Source organism: Rhipicephalus sanguineus, chromosome 1 (assembly GCF_013339695.2).
Source record: "Rhipicephalus sanguineus isolate Rsan-2018 chromosome 1, BIME_Rsan_1.4, whole genome shotgun sequence".
Taxonomy (NCBI): Eukaryota; Metazoa; Arthropoda; class Arachnida; order Ixodida; family Ixodidae; genus Rhipicephalus; species Rhipicephalus sanguineus.
In genome coordinates this window covers 89,003,333-89,027,777 of record NC_051176.1, presented here as the reverse complement: position 1 = coordinate 89,027,777, position 24,445 = coordinate 89,003,333, and the positions used below count along the sequence as shown (strand labels likewise).

General features: G+C 43.4%; 2 protein-coding genes across 2 annotated transcripts in view; both read right to left on the bottom strand.

Moving 5' to 3' along the window:
• The window catches only part of LOC119393687 (cytochrome P450 4V2), a 174,188-nt gene that overhangs the window by 51,671 nt on the left and 98,072 nt on the right, over positions 1-24,445 (bottom strand). The window lies entirely within an intron of this gene.
• LOC119393703 (uncharacterized) lies at positions 5,114-18,402 on the bottom strand. The gene is made up of 4 exons (XM_037660828.2): positions 18,048-18,402; positions 15,995-16,112; positions 15,092-15,184; positions 5,114-6,750 (listed from the first exon to the last, which is right to left on the bottom strand). Exons 1-4 carry the CDS (start codon positions 18,265-18,267, stop codon positions 6,735-6,737), a joined length of 447 nt encoding a protein of 148 aa, XP_037516756.1. The 5' UTR covers positions 18,268-18,402; the 3' UTR covers positions 5,114-6,734.

Below are 24,445 nucleotides of genomic sequence, written 5' to 3'. Positions count from 1 at the left end.
TTTTAAGCTGTCGCTACTTCTTACTAGCAAGTGTGAAGATATATACAGTCGGAAGAAGTATTCCCGTTGAACCCGAAGAAATATTTGCAAGTGAAGAACAATTAACAAACAAAAAGAACTGATAATTTTTCACTAAAGTTGCGGCCGGTGCATGGACAGGCCTACGTCAGAGTGCATATGGTGGGCGCCGTCGTTTTTAAGCCGCTGGATGGTACAAGAGGCACAAAGACCTTTGGGCCTCTTCGCAAGAAACAGTTGTATGAACTGTTATATAAGAAACTGTTGTAAGTTTATTTATTTATTTATTTATTTATTTATTTATTTATTTATTTATTTATTTATTTATTTATTTTCTGACATTAGGCGACCCCTGTTTGTTGTGCAAATAGGCCGCATGAGCACGGTTGTCTAGCTATTACTCAGTTGTTTATTTCCCTTCGAACTTCTTACCGGTAGGCAAGTGGTTAAACATCGACGCAAACATGCTGGTTTTTTTAAATGCGAAGCATTTCTTAGCGAACTTCTGCGACTTTGAGCGTATCTATCTATCTAGCCGCCTACGACTTTGTGCTCTCCTGGCCGTTTCGTTAATTGGATTTACACCAAAATTGGTATGGCTAAACATGACTTTATGACGAACATGAAAATAATAACATGAAAATTATGATATACATGTCATGGACGACATGATTTACATGCCACAGTTTTGGTGCTCTAGCGGCCGTTTCGTTAGTTTGCTATATACCAAAATTGGTATGGCGTGACAAGAGTGTATGACGAACATAAGTGGCGGGTCATAACGTGCAAATCATGACACGCATGACATGTACAGCATGACTTACGTGCCACGCTCATGGCGCGCTGGCGGCCGTTTCGCTAGCTTGATATACACCAAAATTGGTATCGCGCGACGCGACTGTGTGACGAACACAAATAACAGGAGTTAACATGATAATCATAACATGTATGTCATGTACAGCATGACTTACGTGCCACGTTCCTGGTGCGCTGGCGGCCGTTTCGCTAGCTTGATATAGACCAAAATTGGTACTGCGCGACGTCTGTGTGGCGAACATAAATAACAGGTGGTAACACGAAAATCATGACATGCATGTCATGTAGGTGTGATTTAGACGCCACGTTCACGGTGCACTCGCGGTCATTTTGTTAACTGGATATATAACTGGAACGCAGACAAAAGCCATAGGACTGGTTACAGCGAAACGATACATTTGGCCCCAGCGCATCCTTGTATCATAGGCCAGATCACGAAGCCTGAAATCAGTCCTAGGTGAACGAGCGTACAAGTAAATAAAATGCACATATAAGATAGCAAGCTCCGGTAAATAGAAACGGGGAAACGGGTTTGCGCGCTTCATAACGATGCTTAATGTGTTTTAATAAGTAGCGCGGCAGGGTCGAGAGATCAGCCATAGGCAAAGTACGCAGGACAGGCACATGGCACTTTCTCAGAATACTGTTTGCATTGTGTTCTAGTCCCTGTTGTGCTACCTTTTAATACGAATGTCAGCCACCTCACCAAACCTTACATCAAGTGCGGTACCTAGCTTCCACTTGGCGTGCGTCTTTATATATATATATATATATATATATATATATATATATATATATATATATATATATATATATATATATATATATATATATATATATATATATATATATATATAATGTGTGTGTGTGTGTGTGTGTGTGTGTGTGTGTGTGTGTGTGTGTGTGTGTGTGTGTGTGTGTGTGTGTGTACATGGCTATGGACGGAGCAGTGTTAAGCGTCGTGTTTTTGCCATGCGACGTGGGGATGCCGTTCACGTTCTTTCATCCACCCTTGTGTAACTTTACGATGCTTGCAATGGTGAGAGGCGTGAGAACAATACAAAACATGTAGGTACTCTCGCTGCTTTGTTTTCATTGCTTGCGCAAGCATAAATGTAAAACAAGAGTGCGCGTCATTTCATTGTCGCTTTTATCTTACCCCGGCCACATCGCAGCAACCGTGCATGCCAACGAGCCGTGTTCACTGAGTTACTCATTGACAATGAGCTCTCACTTTCGCTTCTACGTGCAGCCTGTTCACCAACGTCTCTACAGCGACAGCAAAGTGAACGAAGTGTAAGGACAGTTACACATTTTCCTCGAAACACCGCGTTATGGTGTAGCTCTGCCCTTCGCCGACAGCCTTACCTTCTGTGAAGCTCCCTTTGTCCAGCTGTCTCCTATCGCTCCACAATACGCCGGCCAGAAACCAGAACGGTATCCAATCCGAAGGTCTCTGCGATGACTTCATCCTCATCTAAGTTGCAATCCATCGCAGGCACCACTTATTGGAAAGTCATACTACGACAAGTAATGCCATTGCCCACGTCAGTGCGCGAGACGCGACCATTGTAGACGGAGGCGCAACGACAGACGCGAGATCCATGAACGCGATCATGGCCGCAGGTGAAGTTCGCACGGAAACCTTCAATAAGACTTGTCCCGCGCAAGGCGCAGGGGCATCTAAATTTATAACGTTAGCATGTGGGGGGCTTTTTTTTATTGAAATAATGAAATAGGAGAGGTTGGTGCCATTATCTTATTATGTCTCAAGAAAGCCTGTTCCTTCGCGCTTGCATATGCGCATATGAGTGACAAAAGTAATAAAAAATAAAGGAAGATTTTGCGTCGCTGAAGCTGCCCGTAAGGCTATATCGTAACGGCTAAAAGTACACCAAATATGACCGCGAGAACGCTCTTGGCTACGGCGTTGTCCTTGTGCTGACTACTTGTGAATGTTAACGGGGAGTTGCAAAGCCAGAAAGATACCTTCGAGACGTTAATGTTGCGAAGGGACTCTATTGCAACTACTTCTATCTCTTATAGGTAGAACCATCCGCTTTGCATTTCCCGTTTTTTTTCTTTTTTTGCGTATTTTGTAACTTTCTTTGCCCTCACTTTTGGCAAACGTCTGTGTTATCGAAACAAAGTGCACGCTACGGTGCGATGATGTGAAAACCATACGTAAATTTTCTTAGCGTATTCCTCCGGGGTCGAGGAACGCTTGAGTATAGTGAACCAGCAGGGACAGTTGGGCGAGTTGGCGCAGATTCATATTTCAAGAAAGCGCGAAAAAAATACAGCACAGAGAAACGAAGGAGACAGGACAGGACGGGACAGTGGCTAGTAGCGCGTTGTCCTGTCCCCTTCGTTTCTCTGTGTTGTGGTTTTTTTAGCGCTTTACTCGAGCTTGAATATAGCTTGCTGAATCATAGGAATACAAATGTAATATTTATTAGACTGCTATAAAAACGGATCACAACACTGTAACCACAATTGACGTTAACCCCACATGACGCCTGTGTCATAGGAGTGTTTATTGCTTTGTCATAAAATTAGATATCGAGTACTACAATCACCCAGCTAGCACAAAAGCGATATATAGCTGCTACGAATCGGATTTGCCAATCCCAAATGAACGTCTTCTAACGTGCGCTTAAAATCCGTTCATCCGACTGGAGCGGTCGTATATCTTTGCTAATGTCCGGCCTGGAGAATATAAGAGGAAGTTCTATAATCCGTCTCTTATAAGATGACAAAAATCCGTTCTTCTAAGGAGATACTTGACGACCCTAGCAGGCCTTGAAAAGTAGAGACAGAAACCTTCTACAATCTGTATTGTAATCCCCACTTTTCTTTCTTTTTTTGCCCTTTCTCACTGACCTTCGTTCCCTTTCCCAATGTGTTTTCTTTTTATTTTTATACCCTCCTCCCTCACCTTGTTTCCCTTTCCCATTTTGCCAGCTTTCTCGTCCCGCTTCCCCGAATATGCTCTCTTTCTCTGGTACGTATTCGGGAGAGGAGGACGAGCGGCCGCCGGCTCGTTATTCGCACATGAATGATGCAGGAGGCAGAAGTTCAGCCAAAATGTTTTTATTACATCACCAGTGAAATTAAAAGAACAGCCATGAAAAACACGCAGGTCTCGTGGGGCCACTGTTCACAGAAGGAAAATGATTTGTGGAGAGCACAGCTGCCTATGCTTATACATATTGTAATAATCTGGTATGCCGGCTATCATAAAAAGTGATAAGACTTAAGCAGCCAGTTAGCAAAAACATATACTGGCTAAAAAGCTGTATCTCAAATGTTCATGGTTCACACACGATAGATGCTCAAAACTGGCAATCAGAAGAAATCAAGGCACAAATGGTGTTCCTATAATAAATTCCGAACTGACAGCAGTATCACAGAAATTAATAATGAACAAGACACAGAGCAAAGGCAGAAATAGTGGAACAGGTATCAGTTCCCTCAGAACAAACTTTGTAAATAGTAGCAGTGAAAACCTATGCTAAAACATTGCACAAATGAATAATGACACAGTTTAAATTATGAGCTTGCTTGCTTGTTCAAGTGAGAAATGCTTATATAAAAGCCTGGGCTACACAAATATTGGCAGTAAGGTCAGTGCATGTTCAATAATCTTTAACAGAAGATGCACAGTTTAAAATCAGGTACATAAATACAGATAACAGCCTCAACAGAGGCACGAACAATACAAATGGTGGCTGCAGAAACATATGTTCAAACATTGCACAAAAGAACAATCGCACAGGTTAAAATCAAATGCTTATCTAAGTGACAAATGTTTATATTAGGCAAAAAGTTGCTACACTCGAAGCAGCTTGATGGGCAAAAAGGGCAGTCACAAGTAAGCTATCCAAGACATCTTAGGCACATTATTCAAAGAATGCCGTAAGATGCTTTCTCTTTGGCCGGCAAGCAAGCAACAGTTAAAATATATATATATGGCTTCTGTTTGGCTTTAGGAGCAGATCACAAATAAAAATGGAAGTTATGTGCTAGAGCTCATCTTCAATTGCAAACTGCACTCTTAGTAACATGAAATGCTAAACATGACAAAAAAATTAAATGATCACAGTTTCAAAACGACTAGGTCTGATAAAAGTCTACACCACAAAAATATGAAATGATCACTGTTTGAAAATGACTAGGTCTGACAAAAGTTTTTTCTGACTCTCAGTCATGCAAAGCAGAAAAAAATATTCTGACACACACATCAGGGGCGTAGCCAGAAATTTTTTTCGGGGGGGGGGGGGGGGGGGGGTTCAACCATACTTTATGTATGTTCATGCGTGCGTTTGTATGTGTGCGTGCCTATATACGCAAGCAAAACTGAAAGATTTCGGGGGGGGGGTTTGAACCCCCCCAACCCCCCCCTTGGCTACGCCCCTGACACACACTGCACTGCAAAGATGCTTTGTGAGCACTTTATCAAAGCACTACAACACTGAGAGGGTTATTGCCACGGTTGCTACTTTCCACGCTCATGCACACTTTAAACAAAGTGACACAGACAGGCTCCTCCCAACCAATTGATATGTAAAGAGCCAAGGTTCTTTGCACAATAAGTTCCTTCCAAAGCTGTTCAGTAGAACAGAAGCCTCTCTTTAAAGAATGTGGATCCCAACTCACACAAATATACACACCCGCAGATCCAGTAAGCGTTTCCATGACGTCAAATGACACTACAATTTAAGGCCGTGCATAGTCCCGCTTGCTTTTTGGCACCCTGAAGGCATATGATGAGTTTTATTTATACCAGTATTAAACTTGTGACTAGGAATACACTCAGGACATCTGGAGGGGCTAGTTGGTTCATTCTTTACAGGAAAAAATTGCGCTAATTAAGAAAAGACACCACAAAGAAGGAACACCTAAACAGGTCGAGCACAAACTACCAACTGTTTTATTAACTGTAGATCATCGGTTAAATAGGGAAACCGAACAAAGCTGCGCAGATGCACCAAGGAACATCACGCACCTTATTCATCAAAAAAGAACACTTCTGCACCGTAGAGCGATATCGAGACCTCACTTACACAGCTGTCACTCTTCATGTTAATGAAGAATGCTTCCTAAACCTCACGAGCACACGTGTTTCTGCTAAGATACTGGGTCATAGCAGAAACACGTGTGCTTGTGAGGTTTTGGAAGCGTTCTTCATTAACATGAAGAGTGACAGCTGTGTAAGTGAGGTCTCGATATCGCTCTACGGTGCAAAAGTGTCCTTTATGATGAATAAGGTGCGCTAGCATGTGAGGTTCCTTGGCGCGTCAGCGCAGCTATGTTCGGTTTCCCTATTTAACCGACGATCTACAGTCAATAAAACAGTTGGTAGTTTGCGCTCGACCTGTTTAAGTGTTCCTTCTTTGTGGTGTCCTTTCTTTATTAGCGCAACTTTTTCCTGTAAAGGAATACACTAGACACAATAAAACACATATAATGTTAAAATTACAAAGAATTTAACAAGAACACTGCTATTTCAATGTACTAATAAGTATAAAAGTAACAGTACATTTGTGAAAGCACGAGAATATCAATAGCTTTTTTATGCACGGGGGTGTGGAAAGCCAAGTGAAAAACTCTGCCAATTTTGTGTATGGTGCTAGTCTCATCAAAAAGTCAGCATTGCAGCCAATGGATCTTGACCTTTGTTTATCAGCATTCTGTAGTACAGCAGGAGGCAGCACACCAACATCCATGCAGAAGAACCAATATTATTTTTAAAAAATGTCTGATGAGTTACTTAGATTTAAGGGACATTCCCACCAAGTGTCGACCATGACCCCTTAAGCTCTGGTGGCTGTTAAAAAAAAATGTCGCTGGATAACAAAATGGAAGACACTTTCTGGTTCTTGGGTGGGCCACACAGCTTAGCCAGCCCTCTTACTGGAAAGACAGCAAACACATTTAAAACAATTCATTAACAGAGGCACACCTCTTAGAAAACTTAGTTTCAGCAATATATGTAGACAATGAACACCGTGATACTTTGCGCAAGCACAAAATTTGAGGCATAGAGAAATCAGCCTGAAACATTGCATTTTTTCTATATAGTCAGTCTTATGAAGCCAGAAATGAATTTTTTCCCAGAGTTGAAGCTACCTTTTAAAGGAACACTAAAAAGAATAAGTAAATCGCTCTTTCACAACAACAAAATCACCTCACTTGCCACGTGAAGACACTTGGTTAGTCGGAATACACATTAAATAAAATGTGTGAGGCGATGCCGCACAGAGGTTTCCACACCGATCCCCATGATGTCATAAATTTTGGCTGCGCCCACTAGTGCCAATGTTGTTACATATCAGTAAAATGCATTGTCCACTGGGCATGCCAGAGACTCGGCATACTAAGGTTCAGAAAATTTCATCAAGCCAATGTCACTAATACACAAAGAAAGGCTTTTAAATCCATCTTCTGATGAATTTCAGATTTTTGTAGGAAATTTAAAAATGAACCACCGACCTTGATTGTTTCTTTAATTTAATAAACACATGAAAGTGAAATTAGCAACAATAACATTCTCAGAGTATAATTCATCAATCTAAACTTATTTATTGTTTCACTTCGGTGTCCCTTCAATCACTTAAAAGAGCACTGACACAAAATTTCAAAGGCGAGATAATGAGTTAAATAGATGTATGCGGAGCCGTACACAACGTCTACGAAATATCAAGGGCCAATATAGCCTAGAACATATTTAAAATCAATTTTAAAGTGCATGCCGCGCGACTGAGCGAGATGCGAGCGCTTCGCGACGCCGACATCAACGCGGGGGGTGTGTAAACAAACCTACGTCACGAGTTTGTGTTGGCTGGTGGCTGATTGTGCCCTTGCGCTTGTGCCGTGCTACCTGCCATTTCTTCCTCCGTGCCTGCGGCTTGGCGTGTTCTAGTTGTGTTCTCTTCCGCTGTTCGCTCGTCGTTCCCGTTGGCAGATGTTATGGCCCGCTCACGCTAGCGGCAAGCCTGCCGCAACGGCGCGGTGCCACAGAACGTCGGCCGTCGCCGCACGCGCAAGAGCTGTCCAACTTGCACGGCAAGCTTCGCCGGCGAGGCATTCGCGCCTCCGAAAAACATGGCAGCACTGCCAAAAGCGGTTGTCGTCCACTTCGAATCTATCAAGTGGCCGCCGTGCGCTCTGTAACGTGTAAGTTCCGAACTGATGCTTCCATTTGCTTTAGATTCATGTCCTTAAGCTTCGGCAGCAATGTATTCATCCCGATTCGGCGCCATTTTTGAGATCCATAGTCAAATAATCGATGCTGTAAGCTTAGCGAGTTGAGATGGGCGCTTCCGAATGCTTGGAGGACATAGATTACGCGTTTGTTAGTTGTTTCTAATCCTCCATAGCTGGCGCCACTTAACCTGGTTCGGCGCCCACCGCACTCACGCTCGCGCGTCGCCTGCGTCACAATTTTGCGTGTTCACGTGGCCAGCTGTGGCTACCCGTCCTCCGGAAGTAGTGCTGCCCAGCTCGGTGCTTTGAAACCGAAACTGCGACTGGGCACTCTAAAAACGTCTCTAAATAAATAACCGTCGCGCACTCGCGCAAACGAGGTTTGCAGCCGTGATAAGGGGATCATAAGCTATCTATTGCAACAAAAAAAAAACAAGGTGCAAAATTTTTGTGTCAGTGCTCCTTTGAAAAAATTTTGCAAAGTACAGTGGAACCCCAATTATACGACTTTCAGGGGACCACGTAAAACCATCGTATAATATGGGTGTCTAATAAAAAAAACTAAGAATATAGGCAGTGACACTCAGCCTTGCCCAAAAAACGGGCACAGAACACCTGAATAGGCCCACGGCACGACCTTGTACCTCTGCTAGGAAGGTAGATTAAATAATTCTTGCCAGCGGCAGCTAATAGCAGTGTTACTTAGTTGAAGGAGGTGCGAGTGAATCTTGATTATTAACTTAAAAAAAAAAAAACTGAATCCAATGCGCATCTTTCTACCGATGAATATAGTTCGAAAACTGCCTGGACATGAAAACGAAACCGAAACTGCGTTGCCGATGGCCTCCCGTAACAAGAGTCAGACACAGTGTCATTGCTGGGTCATTCCACGCCAAACGTCCCAGACATTGCGCTCAACCCTCTCCAATTGTATTGTAAAAAATTGTGGACGTTCATATCAGTGCACTATTTGCCCTCGGAAAGTATTTTTGGGAAAAAAAATTTTTCTTGTCTGTTACAGTGATTTGAATTTTGCCGTAGTGGGTGAAACATAGGTTGCGAAAAAATACTCTAAAAAATACAATACTTTACGGAACGCCTTAAATATCTGCTGTTTACTTGAAAAGGAACGGCACTATCTTATTATCACCCACTGACGACCACTACTTTGTCTCACGATGTGCTTTGTGGTGAAGCAATGCTGCAATTCTGCGCCCATTTTGAATATTTCTTTTTAAATTCTACGAATATTACAGACAAAATAGGACTATGTCACGTGGCTGGATAGTTGCCAGTAAGCGTGTCAAAAAAGTATTGAAGTCGATGACCGAGTAGTTTCGAAGTGGAAGGGGCACAAACATTGAAAAATGTGTGAAATGCTAAACGTTCAGGCACATGTAGAGTTGTGATGCAGTCCAAGTAAAAATGCACGCTTGGTCTCGTTGGCAAGAGTAAACAAAGGAGATTTATTTGTGAAAGTTTCATCGGAGTGTTTTTTGTTTTTGGCGAGCAACAAAAATTTATGTTGAGCGTTCGCGGCGTGCCTGAGCGCGGGCCCGTAAGTCCGCTTCACTGCGCCGCCACTGTTCCTTGGGGCAACGGAAGTACAGTCAAATCTCGTTACAACGAACACCACATTAACGAACATTTCAAATTAACGAACTTTTAAGAAATCCCGTGCCGACTGCTTATAGTTTCAATGTAAAAATATTTCACTACTACGAACTTCAGAATAACGAACATTTCAGAATAACGACCGTTATTTAATTCCCGTGTAATCTTAACAACACCTCAGTACTACGAACTTATATCCCGAAATGCGAGGATTCTTCGATTTCAGTGTATCGGTCATGGCAGTCGGAGCTGTAAGGTAGCAGACGACGCAGCGCGAAGAGCGGATGCCCTCCCGCTAAAACCTGAGATGGCACGGGAGGAGAAAGACGCGGGCGGAGAAGTTTTTTTTTTTTTTCCCCCCTTCGTTGCGGAGGCGACAACGCATCAGGTTTTGTAAAGGCCCAACTGCATGCATAGCACGCGACTTTCGAGCAAAGGCGGCTGCGACAAACGGGCTCCGTCGCGCTGCTCGATTGAAAACTATTGCGCGCACGCAGGCAAAATACGAAAAAGAATTACAGAGTAGATGAATGACAACATGCCAAATTTATTAATGTCTTGTTTGAGATAAAGATGCCATAAAAGCGTTTCGGGACTTTCTTTTTTCGCAATCTTATGTTTAACCGCGGCAGTAGTATCTGCTGTGATCCCATGGGGCGCCCGGAAGCGTACGCTGCCTACGCTACGTCGCACTTTGCAAACTGCGTTATGTTGGGGTTAGTCCACGAGGCGCATTTCGAGAACGTTTCCTCTTGCTGTCATAGAACGTTTAAGAAAAGCCGCAGCGCCTCACATCGTTGCTTCGCAGGGAGAAGGGCTACCTCACACGACGACGATGTTGACATTGCAGCAAGCTACCACCAATGCAGCAAGCTACCACCGAAACATCAAAACGAACCGTCGATCATAAATAACGACAAAATACGGCCGCTGCCTCGCTCTCCGCGTGAGATGGGGCTGTAAAGAAGGTAGTCTATAACTTGCATTCCTTGAAGTACGCGCCGATTGGAAGCATCACGAGCAAATTGCAACCGAAGCAAGAGTCAGAGATGCTGCCATGTTGTTGGATATCGTCATGCTCACTTCCGGGCGACAAGCGATGTTTTCTGGCTTTCCAGAAACCTGGGATGCCTTTCGTGCTTTTCGCGCTTGGCCAGTGGTCAGAACGACGGTCCGTTCGCGTTATCAGCGTGATCAGCCAGCCGTGTGGAATCGGAAATAGCATCGTTTCGCGATTGCACCCCTGCGACAAGCGACGGCGATGGATGGCCCTCCGCGACAGCAAATCCTGTCGGCCGTCGCTCAAAACTCGCGTGCATGCAGTTGGGCCTTAAAGGATTGCAGCGATGACATGGACGACGATGTCACGGTAGCACCCGACGATCGCGACGAGTCCGTGTCGGCCACAGATGCGTTGGACTACTTGAGGAAACTCCGCATATTCATAGAAAAAAGCGGAACAGCGACCGAAGCGGCGGATAAAAATGCGGACGGTCTAGAATCGTTCGTGACGCAGAGTTTGTGCTGCACCCGTCAAAAAACGATCACGGACTATTTCAAATAAACGTGCCTTGTCTGACGTTCACGTGTGCATTGTTGTGAGAAACGAGTTCAAGGACGTACCGTTGCAAAGGTAGGACGTTTGCGTTACTGAAATTCTATTGTTATGGTAAATTTTTGGGCTTTCACTATAACGACCTTTCAGAATAACGAACATTTTTCCGCGGTCCCCTGAAGTTCGTTATACCGAGATTTCACTGTATGCAGCGCCCACGCGGGTGGCAAGATCGTGTGCTGCTGTGAGTTTTCTCGTTTCGACACGCATTCTTCGGCTTTCCGTAGTGTCGCCGACGAAGTGTCTGGGAAAACGAGTGATGGTTCGTTTAAAATATATTATTATATAATAAAAGTGGCTAACAGGCACCGGGAATACACTTATAATTTTTTTTTATGGGCAGCTCGTTTGAACGTGACTTGCGCCATTCGTGCCTCGCAGCCGAATGGTGCTACGTATTCTACGCTCGTATCTTCGGCAGAGGTGAACTTTGCTCCGGTGATCGCGTCGCCGAGCGAGCACGCGGCACTCCAAGGTTCGTCTTTCGGCCGCATCCCTTGGCAGCGCGTAAGATAAACATTGCGAATGATGAGTATACTGCTATCGTGTCATATTTTAGACGGAGAGCCTGTACAACGGAAACCGAAAGCGATAAAATACAAAAGGACGAAGCCGCCTTTAAGGCGGCTTCGTCCTTTTAAATGTCTATCGCCTTCGCTTATGGTACATTCATATGGTCGCTTGAGAGTGCCCTGACTTTGTTTAAAAGTGTTAAATTCAACGGCTTTAAAGCTCTCCAACAAGAATAAACAGGTATGCAAGTCATGCTTCTCCTTCCTGATCATATTTTGACCCGATAATGTTAGTAGCAATGGTTAGTTGCTATTTTACGTAATTTTTTCAGCGTCTACGGAGCGCTTGAAAACGACCTGTAGAATGTACCATTAGTAATCGCAAGGCGATTACTAAGATGAAAGCATCGCATGCAGCGTGGCAGAAAGTTGAGCTCAGCAAGGTTTGAGTCTACAATCTCCCTCAAAGGTACGCGCACGTTTCACCTTTTCGTGCCATCATCACTGACCACTCTTAATGCCGGGCTCACCACCTACTCAGCAACACAGGCATTTCAAGTGGCGGACACCATACGTCGGCAACGGAAGTAAGAACTGCATCCTCCGCAGAAGTCGAAAACACAACCTAAGCTCTGCGCCTGTCGTACGTGTGCATGGAGTGACGTGGTAATGAAATCGTGCTCTGCTCCGACTACTAACCGGCAGCCTTTAGTGCCTTTCCGAAACATTCTGCCAGCCATATACACTGTTTGCAAGTTTTCAGCAACGTGAAAACTCACAGCAGCACACGATCTTGCCACCCGCGTGGGCGCTGCATACTTTCGTTGCCCCAAGGAACCGTGGCGGTGCAGTGAAGCGGACTTACGGGCCCGCGCCCAGGCTCGCTGCGAACGCTCAACATAAATTTTTGTTTCTCGCCAAAAACACTCCGATGAAACTTTCACAAATAAATCTCCTTTGTTCACTCTTGCCAACGAGACCAAGCGTGCATTTTTACTTGGACTGCATCACCACTCTACATGTGCCTGAACGTGGAGCATTTCACACATTTTTCAATGTTTGCGCCCCTTCCACTTCGAAACTACTCGGTCATCGACTTCAATACTTTTTTGACACGCTTACTGCCAACTATCCAGCCATGTGATATAGTCCTATATTGTCTGTAATATTCGTAGAATTTGAAAAAAATATTCAAAATGGGCGCAGAATTGCAGCATTGCTTCACCACAAAGCACATTGTGAGACAAAGTAGTGGTCGTCAGTGGGTGATAATAAGATAGTGCCATTCCTTTTCAAGTAAACAGCAGATATTTAGGGCGTTCCGTAAAGTATTGTATTTTTTAGAGTATTTTTTCGCAACCTATGTTTCACCCACTACGGCAAAATTCAAATCACTGTAACAGACAAGAAAATTTTTTTCCCCAAAAATACTTTCCGAGGGCAAATGGTGCATTGATATGAAAGTCCACAATTTTTTACAATACAATTGGAGAGGGTGGAGCGCAATGTCTGGGACGTTTGGCGTGGAATGACCCTGCTATCACATAATGGCGACCACCGTGATGGCGACGGACCACAAGTATGCGTAGAATGTCTTCATGCGCGACTGAGCTGTGCACGTTGTAATTTGTTGCCTACTGAAGCGTAATTAGTGATGTCCCGCTGTTATTAAGAATATTGAAGCCAAGTGAAAGTAATTCTGCATGGTGAAAACAGCTGCACAAGCCTGGGACCACGAGTGCGACAAGGCAGGAGATCAGCTGTATGTCCACCAGGAAAAGTTTCCACAGACGGAAAACGTGAAAATATCAGCTTTTTGGCCGGCTGAAGCTACTCTGTGTGGACATAGGTTGATGAGGTAACGACCTCAGATACGTACGCATGCGGCCGAGGCGTATATAGAAGCGCATGAACTTCCAGTAAAATGAACTTTCCATTCCAAGAAGACTTTCTACTTTTCTAATCATCAACCTAGGGGAACGCAAGGTCATATCTTGCACTCGTGCATATTTGGTCGACATTGGTTTAAGTAAAGGTTTTTTTTTTGTTTTTCGAATGGAATCTGAATGTCGTCGTAAGATGCGGGGTCTACGTAAAACTGCATCGTATGAGCAAGGTATTTTAACACATTATTTCTACGGGGATTTTGCCGGGCCCAAACCGATTAGCCATAAAATGTGGGTCGTCGTGAAACTGCGGGACGTATATTCAAAGTTCCACTGTATACCGTATTTACTCGCGTAATGAACCCCCCCCCCTTGGTTCCTGAAAAAAAAAGAGAAAGTTTTTAAATTCACCCGTTTATTTTATTTCGATGTGATAGCCAGTGACATTAACGATCGAAACGATGTTAAATCAAGCCATTACCTCACAAAATAATGATGCAATAAAAGTCAAATTATAGTTTAACAACCATGCTGACCAGTTATGAGCAGCGCAAGCTCCGACGATGTCAATTAAAATGTAAAAGTCGCGCCTTTTGCGGCAGAGCGCCACCTGTCAAATGCAGAAGGAACCTCTTTGCTTATAGCGTAAAAACACGCCACGCGCCCGCTATCTCAGAGGCCATGCGATGTCGCCCACTGCGCTACGGCGCGTTGTGCACTGCCAACGTTTGTGCACCGCCATCCGATGCTGCGTTTTTGTTGCCGGGCTTGTCATAGTGAACTTAGTTGGACACCTGCTGCGCAGGCCGCATTTGGCTGGTACGCTAGCTGCACGGCTGGTTTTAAACATTAAATTGGTCGAGCATGCGCTGGAGTGAACTGACCGGCTGGACGACACTTTGGCGTCGCTCCGTGTGCGTTCGTTACGGGAGAAACAAGAGCTTCGGGTTACAAAAACGATTCGTCGTGCATTTCGCGGGCCAAAACAAGCAAAACCGCCATGCGAATTTTTCGCTGTTATAACTACTATGACTTTTTTCTCCCGCGTAATGAACCCTCCCCCCAAATCGGTGTCAACTTTTCTAAAATACAGGTGGGTTCATTTCGCAAGTAGATACGGTACTTATCTTTATCAGTACATGACCATGTTCGCTACATTGCACACGCGCCACTCCGAAGCTGCTCGCTGCGGCATGGTGAGCGCGCTGGTCTCTAAAGTGAGGAATTGGCCGCCGTCACTGGCTACATATACCAAGCGTATCCAACCTCTGCTCACACGACCTGATGCATTGAACATGTCCAACTATAATTAGGCCTTTAATGGGCATTATGCTGCAAATATAGAACTCATTAGGCCAGAATGGGGTATTCATGCGCCTTTAAATTACCACAATTAACGATTTCTAAAACAACTACCCTACCTATCATCGCTGACGAAACGTGATGGTGTCCCAAGTGCACTTGCATGAAGGCCTGGTTCCAACTCCGTGCTGCTGGATGGAGATGGGGAGCTCCTATATGGGCAAATGCAGCACATACACATGGGATTTTTATGAGGCTGCTTTTGTGTAATAATATTTTTATTACCCCCATTTATAAAATCTAATTTAATGAGGACTAACACTAGTTTCCCACGTAATCTCTCCAAAAAAGTGGCAAGTTATTCCCAAAAGTACAAACTAGGTAATTCTCCTTGATCAAGCACATATATCCGACCTAATTATTTTGTATGTTACGTTACATGTGTTTCCCAAACAGGTCTGCACAAACCTAAACATCATACACCTTGCAAGAGACATGAATTCGGTTTCCACAGTGAAAGTCTTATTTCAATGAAGGTGAAATGCAAGAGGTTCATTAGCTAGAAACCACAGCACCATTAACATGTAACTGCACACAACTAAATTTTTATATATTGGACAAGCAGATTTATTTCATGCCTGCTAGCCACAAAAACTCAACGATAGCTGGACAAATTCTTCCTGTTAAGGAAAATTGAACTTAACATGGACAAAATTATGAACAAAATCACCAGCTTGAGAAACTTGTCGAATTGGAAAGACAAGCTCACTCATATACTGTCTTTCACAGCCTAGAGAATACTTATAACAAAATGCAACACCTAGGAGAGAGTTTGCCATAGAGATTTGCTACGTTTTAACATGTCCCTACCTTTAAGAGCCCTCTCGCAACTAGCATAATTTTTTACATATCCAGAATATTCCCTGTAAATTTTTATGCAAAGAGGCTTTGATTTTGCATCTTGCAATTCATTATGTTTAATATCTGCATACTCATATGCACATCACTGAAATGATAGCAACCTTAGATCTGGTTCGTCTGGCAATTCATGGCCATTTCGGCGGCGACGTTTGCCTCTGCCCGTATCGTTGTCCGTATCTTCTGCCTCCCGTGCCTCTGCTTTTGCATGCAGGTATGTACCTGCACATGAAGTTGCAAGGCATGTTTTGCTGCGACACTGTTGAGCTAGTCCGACATGCACACCTACTGTTGTATACACTAAAGTACCATAAAATAGTGTCAATTTAAGCACAGAGTATAGTAGTTAATGACTTCTTGTGACAGATTTCCATAAAACTGATGTGAGCAGCAGCCGCTCATCTTATGCCTCACTTGCTTATGCTGCAGTCTTTACATGCTGCATAAAAGTTTAGTGCATGCCTGAAGATGCAATGTTTCCCAATGCCACAAAATGGGCTTGCCAAAACTGTTCAAGATTGTTGCTGGGTAGTGAGTGAAAATGCTTTTGTAAACTTGCTGCCCTTGTAAACAAAGATACAGCACAGAAGCCACAGCTTTAGTCGCACAATGTAATGTTCAAAAACATGCAGATGGGTCAACGATTGATAGGCAATATACTGAGTGCATGGCTGCTGGCGTTTCTACGTGCGACTGCAAAGCGCTGCATGATGCATGGATGTGACATGCTGAACTATGTACTGCAATGATGACTGATGCCCATATCACTCACGAGTGCCACAAAAAGACAGTGGACACCATGGAGGTTGAATACGACCATCATTAAATGAGCACTCAGCAGTACTCACGGACTGCAACGCAATGATACCATACCAGTGCATGGCCACTAGTACAAGCCATGCCTCCCTTGGGCTCCTATAGAAGCATGCCATTGCATTGTGCAAAGGTGAACATGCCTTTGGAGCAGAATTACTTTTTCTGGTACCCAGTGACCTTGTCCATAGTTTAAAAGGTGCCGTGCAACACTTTTTCAAGTAGTCATGAAATGGATTCATCGAGAAACTTATTACCTCATGAATTCACCGCTGCATTAATTTTCAGAATCCGTCCCATACGAGCCGAGTTGCAAAACTTTGTCACACATTGCAATTGCATTCTCTTTTCTCTCCTCCTGACGAAAGCGCTGGAAGCTAACCAGGGAGGGATGAAAAAGAAAATCTGTCACGCATGCCTCGTGACCTTGAGCACTTTCCCTCTTTTTCTTTTTTCCCTGAGAATACGCGGCTTTTCAATGCAATAGATAGCATGCGCAGACATGTCACGACCTCCCGCGGCAGCCAAAGTAATGAATGACCAAGCATGCCAATATATGCGTGCATCTATAGAATGAACATCACAATAGTGCAAGGGACACTAAAGGAGAAGTCTGAATAGGCTTAGACTGATGAAATACGTTTTCACAAATATACTACCGTAAATTTTACCAACATACTACACTGGGAAATAAAAGTAACTTCAACTTTAGAGTTTCGTACTGAAGCTTGCACCTCTGAGATGTCCCCCCCCCCCCCCCATGGATGGCAAGACTAACATAAAACTTCAAGCTCGCATAAAATACTACTAAATTCATTTTGTTGTCGACAAAGAGATGTGCAGACCCACACAGGGACTATAAAAATCTGTCACATCATGGCGATTGGTGTGCGAAGAGTGGTGAAATCCCTTTTGAACTTTCTGTTTATATGTTTTCTGAGTTACAAAACTTCTTGTTGTGACAAAAGTGGTGCATTTGGTATTGCAAAAAAGTAATCTACGAATATGAGAAAAATCTTCTTGCTTTTTAGTGCCACTTTAAAGAAGTACAAGATGATGAATGAAGTTTGCGGATATTTTATCAAACCTGTTTCAGTAGGGATACAAAAGTGCTCGAAAGCTTCGCCTGCTGGCACCACATTTGGGCTCCTTGGCATTCATAATTATTCAAGCCCTGAAAATGCTCTTTCTTGCTACGTACCACAATGCAATCATTTGCGTGTCAACATGCACCCACCAGTGGCATGACATGTACTAGTGGCCAGACATTTGGAAAGTCTTATTTTGTGAGCGCTGCACATTAATGATTTACAGAAGTGCTGATGACCTCAGAAAAAAGCTTACTTGCTGTAGCTATGACGACCACCCGGTGCTTCGAAAATGAGGCACTAGGGAGTTCACAATGCGATATAGCCTTTGTGAGGCGGGCAGGCGTGTAGGCCACTGGCCACAAGCACGTATGGCCGCACACCCATGACGAAGGGACTGCTTCCACATCATTAGTTTCGGTGAAGCGGAATATTGCGAAACCTAAAAACAAAATAAGAAAGGCAGTCACCACCATAGATGCCTAAATGATAACTAATTCAATTTTAGTATTCTTCCCATTGAGACCATGCTGACTGGGCGAGCTGTGCATTGACAACTGCTTTTTAAATTCTAGTAGTTTATCTTAACTAAACAGATTAACAAGCTTCGTCTACATTTCATTTCATAGATAGCGCGCAATGATGCCAAAACTTGGGAGCATAATACGGTGCTATACATGCGACAAATGCGCACAATGCTGCTCAAATGCAATAGAATATACTGTGAACACCAATAGATAGGTATTTCGTTACTTTTTTTTAACAGGCAAGACTTAAGCATGCTTAAAACTTCAGCATCACAAGCACCATAGTACTTCCAAGATTCCTCTTTGTTTACAGCAGATTTTGCATGATCCGAACATCCAACTAAAAGAAGATGGCGTCTCCCACTTCAGCTGGAACTTGCATCACCTCATCGCATGTATTTGACGATATCTACTGTAAAGTTTGTAAAGCTTTTCAAGGCAGTGCAAGCCACTCATTGTTGACATCTACGAGGCGACTGGGGCACGCTCCCTGAAGATGACAGTCCACATAGTTCTCGATATTGTGGCTGCTGAACTGGAGTGTCTATTCGCACTGTCACAAAGTACAAGTAAGGAAGCGTGAAAATACCTCACAAAATGACTCTAGCAATCTTGCATTTTGTAAAGCACGATAGCTTCACACTACATGATGTTCATATTAAGATACACCACATATATGCTGAAAAAAAAAACTCTGACACTTTAGAGTGCTAACAAATTTTTTTCCTAACGTACTAATTCATCATTTACATTTAGAGTGATATTGGTAAGCTGACTGTAATGCAAGCAACCAAAAGAAAAAAGCACTCATTAATTTTTATGAACACTAAGAGAGAGTCTGCCATGTTGAGAATTCAAACCAGGGCCCATGTAGTTGGCAAGTTGGGCTTGTTGGTACATAATTCTGACACACTACACAGTGCACAAATATACAACTGACGGAAGGAAAGTGTAAATTTAAGGGTTCGCTTTCTTTGTTCGGCATAATAATAATGAGAGCTAACAAACGATAACAGACAACTGACGGAAGGAACACAAACGACGATGACGAGTGCTGAACTTTCAACAACCTATACTGGAAAATTGCCAGTATATTTATACTGTCTGACACAGACGACATCCACTGCACATGCATAGATATGCCATCTCATTATCAGTAAGTCATAGGAAATCCACGCTTACACAACCCTCCCCCATAAAGGTAGTGCATTCTGCTTCAATAATTTCATGGCTGATCCATGTTTTGCTTTACTTAAACATAAGTCGGGATTGCAATCTTGGCAAGTTATACAATGACTAGTTAAAAAACGTTCAAAATCCTTTCCATCACGCACATTAGTTCAATTGTTTGAATGTTCTCTTAGCTTACCCTTAATGCATCTCTCAGTACTCCCAGTATGGCCAACATACACTTTCTCACACTTTATAGGAATTTCCTAAACCATCCCTTCTGTGCTGTCAGCAAAGGAATGCCTGTGCTTTGTGCTAACCGACCTGCAGCATCTTTGCCTCCGGGTCAGTCATTTTGCAGAACTTAAATAGCCTGTTTGGCACTGAGAATACAACTTTTTCAAATTGTGCGAAAGCTAGTGCACATAAGGTTTCTCAGCTACCTTCTGCCTGGGTGGTGCACTGGCTTCACAACACTGCAAACAATGGCTCATGCTTTTGAGCAGGCTGTGTGCGACTGAAATGAGGGGCTGGGGATCCCCAGCACTGGTCAGCTTTTAAGCTTCACGCTTTGGCAAGATTCATAGCGATCTTGAGGCATGACATAGCTGTCATGGCCCGCATTCCCTGAATGCATGCCTTGTACCGCTCAGCGATGACATGTGTGGACTATCTTGTTTGTTTTTTCCCGCACACTACTTAATTTCATAGGTCCTAGCCTGTAACACCATGCTATATCAAATGGGATATAGCTTATATATTACAAGCGCGACTTTTATGCATTTTACCTTTAATGCAGTTTACCAGCCATTGCAGAGATTGCACCCTATGACTGAGCTTTGCACTACAACACAAGGTGAACATCAGCCCAATGTCCAGCAATTTAGTAATCATTATAGCAATTTTTCTGCAGTACATTATTACTTGCCATGTTTAGCAGAGGCGTTTCTTGCAGCTGCTTTAGAAGTGGTGGCTCTCAACGCAAATGCACTCATACTGGTTGAGCAAGAAATGCAGTTATATCACTGCAATAGCAAAAAAACAAAAAAAAACAAGCTTTCAGCATGGCAAAGGCATGTGAGACTGCTTATTTATTTTGAAAAGCCACTACAAGCATAGGTGGGTGCACAGGGGGAGGGGCGGGCATGGGGGAGAGGGGGCCAGCCCTATACATTGACACATACGGAAGGAGGAGGGGGGCGACAGGGTGATGCAAAGTCAGCCCTATATATTGACGTGATTGGGAGGAAGGCACTGCAACAAACCCCCCCAAAGAGGGAACCCTGCGCACGCTTATAACTACAGGGGATGCCTTAACCCGTACCAATCGGCATTCTAATTCAACCATTGCAACGCAACACATTCACCATACAAAATGTGCTAAGAAGGTTGGCATGCCTACTAGGCTGCACATGCTCATGGGCACACCATGTCAGAGCCTGCAACTGCTGCAGATGTCGCCCCACAGAGCAAGGCCGGCAGCTCAGGCATTCACCACAGACGTTGATGCAGCTGAACAATGAAACGCAAATAGTGGAAGTGCCTAGCTGCCAGTACACGCTGTGACATCCATGTCTGTTCACTGAAGGTGTTGCATTGTGGTATAGCAAGAAGGTCTTAGCACATTTGGTAAAGAATTAGTCCTGTCCAACGTGGAAAACAGTTCTACAGAGCACTTAAATATGTTTAAAGCAATGTGTGGTGAGGAAATATAATAAGTGTGCTGCTAACATCATGAATATGACAGGTACTGGCTCATTGATGATGGCAATTAAATAGTAATTCTACCATAAAAATACTCGTACCTTTACTGTACAGCACAAAACTGCACCTTTCTTCCACCAGCATCAATGCTTCATGTTTACACCACTCAAGCTATCGCATTTCAATCTGTGAATTCTCTGCAACCTGTTGTTACATGACGGTTGATAACGTGGTTCCTATAAAATTTTTATGATGCATGCAAACATACTATTCAAAAATGCCAACAAATGTCAAACCTTCGTTGACTAGAAGAGTAGACGTAGCACAAATATTTTTCAAGTTACGCTGAGTACAGATTGTTCATGATGTATACTACGGGTTCTCTCAAGCATGTTGGTCTCAGGGAGCCCTGCCAAGCACCAAGGAACTCCCCCTTCCCCCATTCACATTTTCATGCAATCATTTTTCTTTCTGTTCATGCCACATTCACGTGCAAGAAATTCAAAAACAGATATATATAAACTTGTTCTTTGAAATGAGGCTGAACTCGTTTTTCTTGTGCCAACAAAGCTATGAGAGGCTCAGTCACACTCATGGTAAGCCGCATGTCAGCTGCAGTGATTCAGTCGATTCCTCCACGTACTTCTCAGATTAGCTAAAGTTGAGAATGCCTTCTTACAAGAATATGTTGTTGCTAACGGCAGCAGCATGTCCACGGCCTATTTTTTATTTATTATTATTCTCAATACTCAGAAATCTTATATGAAATGAGATGTGACCACAAAATGGCAGCAGCATGTTCACAGCCTATTTTTTTATTTATCATTATTCTAAATACTCGGAAATCTTATATGATATGAGATGCGACCACGATTTTGTGTGAACCCAGAAAGTGTATTTTAGATGTATGGAAGGCTTGATCGCAAAAACACGTATACACACAAGCACAAATACAAAACTTGTTGTAATAGACACAAGCATACTTTACGAGGTTACTGCCACTGATAGAGGTGTGCTCCTTTCAAAAGATTGGCAATTCTCAGCTTTGAAAATGCCATTTCGAAAATAGGAGTTTATTGAATAAATCTGAATAGGCCAAAACTTTACCGGCGGGGGTTTGACGGCGGATTATTTTTGGATTATTAAGAAAACGCGGAGCTATATTCATAAGCGTGCGCAGGGTTCCCCTTCAGGGGGGGGGGGGGCGAAGGTTCGTGACGGCGCCCCCTCACTATCATGTCAATGTACGGGGCTAGTTTTGCGACCCCCCCCCCCCCCCCCCCGTGCTCACGCCCATGGCTATATTACAATCGCCGCTAAAACGGCTCAAGGCACCAACAAGCTCAGCATGTTAGCTAGCGCTAGCACTTACTCAATTAGTCTACACAAGCAAATCACTCGTCTCAGCAAGTTGACATGTCAAATAACGCCCACACCAACAAGCTGCTCAACTTCAGCACAATGTACTAGAATAACAGTAAAAGCTGCCGCGTGGTGAGAGAAACACAGAGCTGCGACAGGAACGTTACAACATGGCAATTTCAGTACCAGTGATAGTTGGGCAAGTTGGTGTGGGTTCATGGTTAAAAACGGCGCAGAAACACGAGACACAAACTAACAATGCGGGCGTTTTTATCCATGGCAATTTCAAGAGATCTTTACATAAAAACATTAAAAGTTACAGTGAGAAAAAGCAAACACGCAAATAAAACGAAATGCCGGTGCATCGCTTCAAAATGGATTGCCTGTAATCGCGGAATATCCCGCCAAAATCTAAGCGGCTTGACGAGGACGCAGGAAAGTTTAGCGGCGACTACCCACGCGAGTGAGAAGACGAAGAAAGCCTGCCGATTCATGGAAACATCCTCCACAAATACAACAGCCGACTTGGACAAGGGAACATTGCAGCGGAGAAATACGATTTCAAATACTCACCGCGATGCAACTACGCAGTGCCGTCATCGACACAAAAAAACAGAGCTCTCAATACAAGCGGCAGCGGTGGAGTTTTGTCAGCCGACCGCTGCAGAAATTACAGCGCTGCAAGCTACTCAGGCACGGCCGCTGGATCCAGCAACCGTGGCTCTCGTATGTCACCTTTGTTGGTGGTAAACGTTTCATACTGAAGTGCACTAGAGAGTTCCTGTGCGCCTGAGTGGTGGTACGGAGACTACTCGTACCACATTGTGTTTAGGCGTCATGTGGCCGCATTTTCCCAGTGACCCTAAACTGGTGATCGAATATGACTCCGCATGGTGAACATATATGCACGGGCTTTAGGCCTGGTATATATGCTTCGAACTTAAATGAATTATTTGAAACTTCACAGGGGTACTAGTTATCGTTGGGATAAAAGAGAATTGAAATGTTTTTTTTTATTTAACATAGCGGTTTTATCTCAGAAGAAACGCTGCTGCACCTTTTTCTTTTTTTTTTCTCCCGTGTACGCAAAAGCTGCCGTTTGAGGAAGTTGGTTCATAATGAAATAAATGGTACAGACTTGCACGCACCACGCGGAAAGAGATGCACAATTTTGGTTGACACACTCTCACTATTTATATATGAGGAGGCTTTCTTTTTTTAAGTGTGCCAGATCTAAAACTGAAACTAGCTCAAGGCTCTATTGAACCATACATACTTTAAACTTTCCTTTAAAAGCATTCCTAATAAATTATTAATAATAAGTAGTAATTTGTTATAACTGTTGTAGAGGAAAGTTGAAAGTATCTATGTGCCAACACAGCCTTATTTAGCTAGTTTCGGTTTTGCATTTGGCCCATTTTGGAAAAAAAGCTCCTCACATACACACACACTTTATATATATATATATATATATATATATATATATATATATATATATATATATATATATATATATATATATATATATCTGGCCCCGTGTACTGATGAAAAAAATTTTGCTTACCTTGGGCACGCTGGCGCAACCATGATCCTTTGCAAACAAATAAACATCGAGCATGAGAAGATCTTGAAGACGTACGTAGAAAACAAAAATGATGATTGCCACAGGTCGATCGCTGCTGATTCACCACAAACAGTAACTGTTGACACAACCTTATTGTTGTTTGTCCCACAAAGTTCCACTAATGAAAGTGTGCATAAACGAGATTAGCCAGTCACGGGAATTCAAAAATCTTGAAGTGACCTAAAACCTTTGTAAACGCATAACTTTTGTCTTGCATTTCACATCGATCATCATCGCAGACTGCCAGGCAACTTGTTCATTTTAGTT